Source organism: Scleropages formosus, chromosome 24 (assembly GCF_900964775.1).
Source record: "Scleropages formosus chromosome 24, fSclFor1.1, whole genome shotgun sequence".
NCBI lineage: Eukaryota > Metazoa > Chordata > Actinopteri > Osteoglossiformes > Osteoglossidae > Scleropages > Scleropages formosus.
Window position 1 is genome coordinate 20,932,480 of NC_041829.1, and position 11,052 is coordinate 20,943,531.

Genomic DNA, 11,052 nt, shown 5'->3' on the forward strand with positions numbered 1-11,052 from the left:
ACAGAGCGACCATAGAGCACCGCCTAGTGGAACGCCTGGCCAACGAGCCCACGCAGGAGCTGCGGCTCGCCATAGAGGAAGTGAAGAAGATCTGCCGCCTGCGCCTGCAGAGCCTCGTCGCCTGGGCCAACAAGTTGTAAAAGGAATGCTGCCATTTCCCAGGAGCCACAATAAACATGAATTGGTTTGTGTGTGTGTGTGTGTGTTTAGTGGGGCTTCAGATTTTCCACATTGACACATTTAGCTGCTGCTTTTCTCAAAACTAAGCGTGAAACTGCTTCATTGATCGACCCTTTTACACAGCTGAGAATTTTTTTTTTTTTTACTGCAGTAACTCATGGTGACCACTTCGCTCAAGAGTGGTACAGCAGGAGGTGTCATTCGAACCTGGGCCACAGGATACAGTAAAAATGTAACGTCAGCTAAATAACAGCGATACGTGTCATGAACACCTGGGACTCAGCTTTAGCGGGTCCTGCCTGCAGGTTCAGTACACAGTGCAGGAACCCAAGACCAACTGCTCCTCAACCATTATTCTTTTTCACGCAAACGTGAAGAGTGCTCCACCCTTGGGGATGGAGGGAAAGATCCACAGCATGCAGGTAACTCAATAAATCAAAATACACCACTTATTCTATTGTTTTTATTTGATCACAATTACCTGTTTCACTCATTAAATACAAACAATTCATTAATTATATACACATCAAAGCCAACATTGTCAAAATGATGGAAACATCTTGGTCTTTCAAGAAAAGCAGCACACAGCCTACTTGTTTTTTTTTCCATAAATTATTTCAACTCGGAACACATAACTCAAGCTCTCGGGAATTGGCAGAAATGAGCTCCAGCTGTGCAACAGCTACTCATAAAGTCAAGGTGGGGCAATGGAACAGTTTCCTCTCTCATATCTTGCTCACGCTCACAGGAGGCAGGTTCTTCCTCTGAACACCTGGCTCATACCAGTCATACCAGGCTGCGCCGGGTCATGGGAGGTGGTGGGACCGTTTGAAAAATGTTTCATCAGCATTGTCGCTCTGCATCTCCACGCTTCCCGTGTGACGAGGAGACACTCCAGCTGAAGGCCAGCAACATACACCTGCTACCAGCACGGTACAAAGTTCCGTACGGAGTCTGTGTGTTCTCCCCGTGTTCATGGGGACTTCCTCTGGTTTCCCCTCACTGCACAAAAATATGCATTTCTGTTGAACTGGTGACTTTCAATGTCCCACTGTGTGTGTGTGTGTGTGTGTGTGTGTGTGTGTGTGTGTGTGTGTGTGTGTGTGTGTGTGTGTGTGTGTGAGAGACACATTGCTCTGCTGTATAGATGGCTAACTGGCAGTGTATGGAACACTAAATCACGCTGGATTAAAGTGTCAGATAGACGTTACGCAGTGATCACTGCATTCTACTAAATGAAGAGACGTCAGCGTAAATGTACTACTTCTAGGTAATACACCATTAAGGATGGAGGGCTTTTCCAGAGTGTTCCGCCTAAGTCCCAGGGTTCGAGAACTATGGCGATACTGGGCTCTACAGGCTTTGGGAAGTCTGACCTGCCAGGGGGGAACTGGATGCTGTGGCTTCCGGTGCAGTGGGTGGGACCACCATGCTCGGCTCCTCCCTCAGGTCACCGGAGCTGATGGCAGAGTCCTGCTCGGGATCACCGGCTCGCACTCGCTTGCGGTCCTCTTCTTTCTTCCATTTCATGCGTCGGTTCTGGAACCAGATCTTTATGTGGCGCTCTGTGAGGTTGAGCATGACAGCGAGCTCCACGCGGCGCGGCCGTGAGATGTACTTGTTGAAGAGGAACTCCTTCTCCAGCTCCAGCAGCTGCGCGCGAGTGTAGGCAGTGCGGGTGCGCTTGCTCTCCTCAGCCTCCACCATGTAGGGGCCTGCAGCACGGCATTGAGAAGGGAGTCAGTCGGCGACCTTGCCCCACCCACCGTACCCTCTTTTACATGCTCTTCGAACACTCGCCACACGTGCATCAAAGCCTCACATGCTTCTCGTTGGAGTGCTGAGAACAGCTGAGAATTTCACCGCTTGGAATTACAAACCTGTTCAACTGATCGGGTGGCCAGTTGTCACCAGTCGGGACAAACTGTCGGAAATTATCACTCCTCTTATAATAAGGACATAATAAAAGTGGAAACAGGACATTGCTCAGAATTATTCCTTTCCCATAAACAGGGAGGAGACCCTCCGTGCAAAGATCCGCACGTCCTCGGGTCCTCTGTGGTTCACTTACACGCAACACTCCAAGGAAAAGAGTCTGTCCCAATTTGGTTAAAAAAGTAAAACGTCGGCCTTCCTGTCAGCTATAGATCCAAAGTTCCGGAAGCCTCAAATGTGGGAGAACAGCCATCTAATGCCTTGTGTGGTTTATTACCTCTATTTATGGGGCAAGCGGAGCACTTTTACAGCTGTGTGTGTGCTGGAGGAGTAAACGTTGAGCACCTGCTCAAAGGTACATGTGCTGCTCTGTGGGGATCCGAACACCTCCGCCCAAGGATGTCGCACATGTAAGAACAACCCTTGAAATGATGGATGCTTTAATTTTTCAGGAAAATTTCACATCACCTGCCCTTTGTTCTCGTATTAACTAAGTGGCCTCTAGCGCTCAGTTTTTCAATACATGAGGTCTTGAAGGGTTCATGATATTTTACTGAGCAGCGCTGCTTGTCCCTGGTTATGTTCTGTGTGAAAAGGTGGAATGATGCGGGGGACACGCACGTGGCAGGGGACACAGCAGCGCGCGCGCTCCTCCCTGCGCTTGGGCCCGACCGCAGTTTGTCCCGCAGCTCTGGTGGACAGACAGACTGCAAGACACACGTGGGTGATTCCACGAGCTCCTTCAGATGGATGGCCGTGGCGTGGGGGTGGTTTCGGGGCCCTTAAGAGTTCAGAGCCCTTTTTGCGCTCAGACACCTTACAGCTCCGTATTTTCCACTTGGCACGAGCTCTGCGAGTCTTTTTTCTCTTACAAATGTGTCCGGCTATTATTAAAATGTTTTAAAAGTGATACAGCACGGGAACATTTTTGCTCTCTTGAAGGTGTTTATGTGAAAAATTGATTAAATAAGAACAAACGCCGGAACACAGCCGCGGTGGGACGAACCTGTTCTGTTCTTGATCCCCCATAAATAAGAGAAATTTCAGGGGTCATAATAAGCTCGGGTGGGTGGGTGTGTGTGTGTGTGTGTGTGCGCGCATGTGAGATATCACTTGATTTGCTAAGGCAATAGCGGTAAAATTCGTAACACAATGCAGTCTACTTATCCAGAGCGACAAATTAATCAAATTACTAGCTAATAATACCACTATTGTTATGTACAGTAATAGTTTATTTATTTATTTTAATCCGCAATATTATTGAGAGTATGACGACAGGTAACTACAATATTTGACAGCAACGGTAATTTTTCTTATTGCACTTTTTCCCAGTGTGAGCGCTGCATCACAAAGGCAGTGACAGTGACAATGACAGTGTGCACGTGCTGGAAATAGTTTCATTTATAAATGTCTTTGCGTGTTTGTGCACATGCATGGAAATTTTGATTCAGTCCAGTAAACAACTGATCACTTTAATTCTGTAGTACCATTCCTAAAATTTCTACTGTACATCACAAGCCTTCCCACGACTCTGTCCATAACTCTTACACTGTACTCATTTAGTTTCTCCTTAAATAGTAATTCCTTCAAAAATTATTAATTATTTCAAATTATTATTAAGTCCATCTCAGTCACCTCGATTCTAATTCCCTCAGAAAGTTTCAACATCATTTATTCTCACAAATACGAGGACGATTTATATTTACATGTATTCATTTCTATGTATTTATTTATCAAACATTTTTTTCCCCAAAGCGACGAACATCTCATAGAAAATACAATCGATGTGTTGGTTACACGAGCAGAAAGAGACACTTGGACGCGGACGTGTGATTACAAAGTACAGTTCGTTTTCTTTCTTTCTTTCTTTTTCTCTTTCTTTCCTTCCACCACGCGAACCAACGTTCATCACACGAATAGCTGATAAAACTTGATCCGAACACCGACGAAACGATTTACTGGAAGAGCAGCACCGACTGTGTAGTTTCTTCGTGAGCAGCACTTAAACTTAAAGGTTTTCTTTTTAACGCGAGACTCGAGAACTTCAGAGCGAATTATTATTATGGTGCAGTAGCTACGGAGGTAATGACAGTAATCATTGTAATCACTGTACTGTAACACTGTATACCGGCGTAAGAGTAACACGGAACAGTCCTGCGCGTCACATTGAGCCCACGAACACTGACTGAGCACTTCACTCTTAGTCTTATTATGCCAGGCGAAGCCCTTCTTCTCACTGATCATTCATTCTACTTTTCTTTTTTAACACAAGCGAAAATTTGTGCATGATTTTAAAAATAATTTAAAAGAATCAGATCCATTCGATTCGTTGGTCTAATCTATCAAAATAATAACAATGGTTTAGGATTTGGTGTCGAGAAAATAACTAGCAATACTACTACTACTACTAATAATAATAATAATAATAATAATAATATCATCACGCTGTGTAGCCTCGCAGGTTACATTTCTCTTTCCACTTGATTAATACTAATTCGTTTTTGTTAATTTATTTGATATTCCTAATCTCTTTAATATTTGTACGTAAAGTTTCATTGGGCCGTAGATGTTTCCGTACGTTTCTATAATAATTACATTTATTTTTATATTTAATTAAAACATATCAGTGAAAATAAAGGAGATAGCAAACTACACCCGAGTTCCGGCGCGAAACGATATATTTTAACCTTCGGTTTGTGTTCCCACAAATCTACTCCTTTTATCTATTATAAACATGTTTGTTCTATTTCTTTATACGGACACGTGGGATCCGCCAGGCATCTGAACAAAATTAATTATCACGCGTTTCTTTGAATTCTACGTGTTTCATTCATTATTTGTTCATCTGTTCGATCAGATGTGGTTGGTTTTAGTATAACTGTATCGGTAAAATTATAATGAAACGAGTTTCACATGTTACATTTAGGCCTTCACACATACACCACCATCTCCGGTAAATGAGGTCTGTGGACAATAAGTGAATAAGTGTAGAACTGTGATAATGACAAGGGATTGAATTCGTTAAAAGGTGTAACAAATTCAGCTCATGATCTATGTGTTATAATAATTGCTTTAAGATTATAACTCAATAAGAATGAGCTGCCTAATTTCGACAGGAATACCAAAAACACAAAGGGTCTCGAACACAATCAAGGGTTAATGCAACACAACTATTCACATGAACCTTTGTCATATAAATAAATCCGTATCTCATATATTCTTACTGTAGGAATCATTTAAACAGGTCCGTGATTTTTTCCGTATCGTTCTTTTCAACATCATCAATACATGGAAACATAAAAATTACTCGGGCGGTGTTTTCCTCGCCCTGTATTTTTTTCTACAAAGTATTTAACAGCTCTTAGCTGTAATTTATTGTACCTGGTATTTTATTGTATTATTCGATACATCTGTTACTGGAGCGAAAACACTGTTACTACTCTATATATACTAGTGGTCTAACTGAAAAAAAGGTTCATTTCTCCAGACATTTACATTTACATGATCATGTGTTCATTTATCAGACAGACACTTTTCTCCAAAGCGACGAACATCTTAAATACTGTGCTCATTACATTAGGAGAAAGACACACACTTAGATACAGACGTGTGATTCTTTAGTGCAGTTAGTTTGTTTCTTTCCACCATATGAACCGATGTTAGTCACACGAGTAGCTGATAAAACTTAATCAGAATATCGACGATTCCAAATCACCAAAATAGTGGAAAAAACCATGTATCAAATAATGCCATGAGCTGTACTTTGTGATCACTGCACCACATGAACGCGCAGACATTTATATCACATCAGCTAAAGCTCTGTAGCTGAATACTTGCCTCTTGTTGGATCTTGGGCCCGACTGTAAAGTCCCGCTAACACGGAACCGAAGATGTGTTTAAATGTCACAAGAAATGAGTCAAAGTGTCTTTCTAACATGAAAAACGTGTGGTGTTGTACCCATGAGCTGGGTGCAGTCACACGGATACCAAGAACACTCAACCTGGACCCGAAATCTCAGATGGAAACAACGCACGCGCCTTCCTACCGCGTTTGGGGCGCCTACGGACACCGCTCCGCGTGTCTTACCTGTCCACTGGCCTTTCCATGCGTGCGCGTGGGACTTGGTCGACTTCATCCACGGGAAGGGCAGCTGATACCGGCTCCGATCGGGCAGCATCGCCAGCTCCGTTGGGTGTCCGTACACCGCGCTGGACTGCAGCACGGACTGTGCGTGTTGCGGAGCCGGGTGGGGATGTGCCACCCCCGGGTCCTCCCGCATCAGGGGCATTTCGTACGGGCCGCTCTCAGGGAGGCACTGGGGCTCCACGGAACCGAGCGACGGCGCGGGGTACACTGGAGCCGTCTGCCGGGCCATGTAGAGGCACGGCGGGGGGCTGTGCCTGAACTCATCCCCCGGGCCCGGGGGTCTCTGAAAGGCGCAGGAGTCCTTGTAGAGGTGCGCTGCTGAGGAGGAGGAGGAGGAGGAGGAGTAGTACTGCTCCTCCCTGTTCATCGCTGCTGGTGACCAGGGCTCCTCCAGCACACAGGTGCTCATGCGCTCGCGAGCTGCCCCTGCGCGGCACTGGAGCTCTGCCTGCGGTCACCTGCGCCAGGCACCGCTGACAGGCCCTCATAGGTGTGTCTGTCGCCATGTGACCCCGGTGCGCCGACCCACCGGTGTCACTGTTGATACAACGTGGGAAAAGCTGCTTACTTGTCACTCCCCTCGCCTTTTCCACGCTCAGTCCCGCACTAATCGACAAGTGACCCACGTGTCGATCAGTCCCCTCGGTAAACACGGCTGTTTGCCGTCGGGTATCTAAGAAACACCTGCGGTGGGGCCTAATGGAGCGACGGCCGGCCAGGTGAGCGGGGGAATCTGCGGACCCTTATCTCCGCGGACGGAGGGAGCGCTGGATTATGCTGCTAATAAATGAAGCAGCAGGGAGTGCTTCTGGAACAAAGATCAGACGTCAAAATGTCATGTACCTGATTCAAGAATATTAATTTAAAAAAGAAAAAAAAAAAAAAAAAAAAAAAGTATAACAGGATGTGCAAATTGACTAGGACGCGACGCTTTCCAGCGTAAACTTTCTTAAGGAGAGCAACCAGCTCTAAGCTACAGCGGCGGGGGATTCGATCGCCTCGGACACAGGGCCGAGCGCCGCACATAAACACCCCCAGTGTGGCCGTGGTTGTCCTGGAGATCCAGTGGGTGGGGAGAATCCACTCCGGACCAAAGATCAACCCACTAATAACGTGTTCTCGACCGCTCTCTCGGGCCGACATATTTACACAGCTCTCGTGCTGTAATTGTACATTTTTTAAATTTGCACCCATTAAAATGGCTCATTTAACTCCATTTAACAAATCTGCTTAAGTGACACGATTGCCGCGTGTCTCTGCCTGCGGGGACGCCGCACTTCTCACAAGATTAATCGTTTTAAAAACGTGACGATGCATTACTTGCACAACCACGTTAGTTACACCTACTAGGAAAAATACATGTTGTATATTTTGTTCCGTAAAAAATAAAACGTAAATTTCACCATGTCCTGGCTTTGGCACAGATGGCGTTAAAATAAAGGTGACTTGCTTGGGAAGCAGAGACGGTTTGAATCACGTGATTTGCTGTCCGCTGAATCTTTCGCGTTAGCAAATATTAGCGGGGTTTTTACACTCACGCAGGGAAGGGGTTTATGAGGGGTGCTCCGTCACTGGGGGGGGGGGGGTCGGTGCATGTGGCCCGTGGCCGCTGCTGATCGCTCGGACCTTAGGAAACGGACAGTAAACACACTTAGGAGAAGTTGATCGTGGAAATGGACGAGCCTGTTATTCTGTCTTCTCTGACACACCTGAACACCTAACCATTATGTTGTGTTCCAAAGAGGAATCGGTTTTTCATTATTCTACAGGAATCATTAGTAATGTAAATGTATAGGTACATACCGAGGTGTAACAGCTTGTCAGGTGGTGGAGTCCAGAAATACTAGCAATAAATACTGGAGTTGCACAAAAATATTGGGTTGCATGAGCCCAAGTGAAGTATCAAAAGCTTTGTGCTATTTATTTGGGGTTTTGCAAAATTTTCTCTCAACCGTTTATTAGTTCAGTCATGTGACTGTGAGTATTAGACCACTACAGTCCTGAAGGGAAATCCTAACCCCCCAACACACACAATATTCGCGAATAAATGTAAAGAATATTATCGCTCATTGATGGTCCCCCTGGATGGCGGCGTGCGCTCACACGTGCAATATGCCAAAGGGGAAAGTATAAGAGCGTTACTGGTTCCTGAAGGAAATGTGGACCGAAGCCTCGTCCACTCTGTTATTTAACGAGCGATTCAGCTCTGCCGCTCTGTTTGTGAGCAGCCGCTCGAAAAGCTTGCCATAGTAACTTAATGGGGCCTTTACTCGTATCATAAAGTTGTAACAAACCCATTTCACCGCAGACGGTCCAAGTAATTGCGCTTAATGGTCTTTATATTTGGTCATGGTTTAGCACGAGGCAGGGTCACTCGAACCCCAACTACGTGCCACTGCAGAAACGCGCACAATGAATGGCGCTCCTGAAGCGTGAACGCGATAAAGTCACTTGGAGTTCTATCCAAAGAGCACAAATGTGCGTAATGGCTTTCGGGGAAAGGCGGACAAGGCGTGGAAATAAAGGCTGTCAAATATAAACCTGGGTCGCCATCAGCCAATTCGGCTACTTTCAATTAGACCGCAATAAACCAGTTACAGGGGTTAAACACTTTGGACGGGTTATGTGCGGCCGCGAGGCACCGCGCATTTTGCGCAGAGCGCAATCATTTGTCAGCTATAGGGGGTGCAAAGATACTACCGATACTGTTAGCAACAGTGCTCAGTGGAGTCCTGGGTAAATGAACATTGTCACAATTATGGTCTTTACAGGGCAGATGATCACAAACTGTCTTGTCCAAATTGCTGCTTCTTGGCTGATTAAATGGCTATGCACTGGCATATATTTAAATTAAAATACAGCTATATAACTACCCATTGAAGTGGAAACTGTGAATGGTGGCAGGTAGAATAGTAGCTAGGGCTAGTCGACGGTTCCAGGTTCGAATGCCCTTCCTGCTGTAGTACCCTTATTCAAGGTACTTACCCTGGACTCTCTAGAGAGGGGTACCTGGCTGTATGAAGGCACTTTTGAATCCACATCTCCGGTTGTCGATGGCAGTTTTTTTCCCCCTTTGTCACGCTTAGAAAGGAGTTACTGATAATACAGGTGTAAGTGTCAGAAAGAGTGAAATGCGATAACAAGCTGATTTCCAGTGGCGACAGCTCACTGCCTAAGCAAATACACGCAAGGAGCAGACTAATCCGCGAGGAATGCTAACGACACTTTAATGGGAATAACTCTGCTCTAGGAGCGGCCCAGAACCTGCAGCCTAGACCTCACCCTGGACTGTCCAGGGCCCTGCCAGAACCTCAAAGGCTGTGCTGCATGGAATGTAGGGTTTCGAACACTGTGCAGACTCGCAGACCTCAGCAGATGGTCTGTGTTTCTGTGCAGGTTAAAACACCACCACAGCAACACAATGCCACCTCAGGTCAGATAGTCCAAAGTCACTGGATTTACATAACATGATATTAATAATGTGTTACAATTTCCTGTTACTTATCTAAATCTGTTGTACTGGGCTCAAGGGATCACCAGGGGTCAGCATTCAGTCACCAGTGGGAACTAGAGCGCCCTGCTGCTGTCTCGCACCTGCACCTTGGCCCCAGCTGCCTGGTTCCTTGTGCCGCCGCTCTGGAGACAACCGACAATGACGCGATAAGGCTTGGCTCTTGGGAAAACAGATGCCTATTGTTGTATCAGTATGCCAAAGCAAAAAAAAAAAAAAAAAAATACTGTTAGTGGCCAGAGTAAAGGCCACAGTACCAATTTCCTTCTCTACAAAGCCTGCAAGTTATTCTTAAAATAAAGAAACTTTACTCCATATAAGGGGGAAAAAAAGCAGACCGACTTCAAGACTTTTTTTGCATCATGTAAAGCATGATGCAAAGGAGTAGTCTGAAATAAACTATAATGTGACATGATCAAACATTGATTTTGTAGAAACATGTTCCTTCACATGCAAAAAATTTCCTGTCAAAGATGCATGACAGATATACAATGTTCTGCTGGACCGAAGTGAATTTAAGACTTGTCACTGTAGGAAAAACAGAAGGCCCCTTACGTCCTACAGAAGTCACAAAAATAAGGGTATTCAAACAGATTTTACCCTTTTCAGTTGAAAGACTAAGAATGAACTTTAATTTTAACAAAGGGCACAAAGGACTTTTTTTTCCCCACAAATTACACACAAGTTTTAAAGTAGACCAATTAAATTTATACAATTTAGAGTTTGTAAAGCAGTACATAAACGCCACAGTTTGTAACTTATCTGAGCAACTGTACAGTTGTTGGCTCCTGATCCAGTCACACTTCTTTCTTTCCTCTGTGCGACTGTCCAACTGTTGCCTCCCTTTGCAGCCTTTCCTCATCAACCAACACACCCCTGAGAATTTTTCCAGCCACCTCTCTCTTGTCCTCAGAGTTCATCAAAATTGAGGTAAAGTGTGAATGGAATGTCAGCAGTTCCAGTGGAGACACTGCCCATACACACAGGAACATTGGCTCTTGTCAGAAAGAGCCTAGAGGTGGGAATGTCACTTTCGTGACCCCGTGTCTTTCTGTACACCTTCAGCTCGTGGGGAACAAGCCTGGGCAATCACTGTGCGCTTCGAAGGGTTGTGGGCAGCATCAGGACCAGCAACCGGGGAACGGGATCGGTTTCTGTGCCTTTCACAATGAACGCGCCTTTTAGGCTTTGGACTCTGGCCTGCTCTGGATCTGACCGGCTCGGCTCTGAGTTCTGCCTCTTGCGTCTTGGCTCCGGATTGGTCAGTCCTGGGTTGGCC

The 11,052-nt window shown here is 45.6% G+C and overlaps 1 protein-coding gene across 6 annotated transcripts; it reads right to left on the minus strand.

Moving 5' to 3' along the window:
* Positions 1–629: 629 nt before the first annotated feature.
* Positions 630–10,570, minus strand: pdx1 (pancreatic and duodenal homeobox 1). Of its 6 annotated transcripts, none has more exons than XM_018761191.2 (5): positions 9,857–10,570; positions 7,801–7,888; positions 6,203–7,070; positions 1,557–1,895; positions 630–1,182 (listed from the first exon to the last, which is right to left on the minus strand). In XM_018761191.2, exons 3-5 carry the CDS (start codon positions 6,669–6,671, stop codon positions 1,154–1,156), a joined length of 837 nt encoding a protein of 278 aa, XP_018616707.2. In that variant the 5' UTR covers positions 6,672–7,070; positions 7,801–7,888; positions 9,857–10,570; the 3' UTR covers positions 630–1,153. The 6 variants fall into 6 exon arrangements, with proteins under 6 accessions (XP_018616707.2, XP_018616706.2, XP_018616705.2 ...); XM_018761190.2 differs by having other exon boundaries at positions 9,821–10,570; XM_018761189.2 differs by having other exon boundaries at positions 9,800–10,570.
* Positions 10,571–11,052: the final 482 nt, after the last annotated feature.

What these genes read in the sequence shown, in the direction of transcription:
- pdx1 (XM_018761191.2), bottom strand. Translation starts at nt 6,671, where the DNA reads ATGAGCACCTGTGTGCTGGAGGAGCCCTGGTCACCAGCAGCGATGAAC. An exon ending in ATGGAAAGGCCAGTGGACAG is followed by an intron (nt 1,896 to 6,202) that starts GTAAGACACGCG and finishes GCCGTGCTGCAG; the next exon opens with GCCCCTACATGGTGGAGGCT. An exon ending in ATCCAGTTCCCCCCTGGCAG is followed by an intron (nt 1,183 to 1,556) that starts GTCAGACTTCCC and finishes ATTTTTGTGCAG; the next exon opens with TGAGGGGAAACCAGAGGAAG.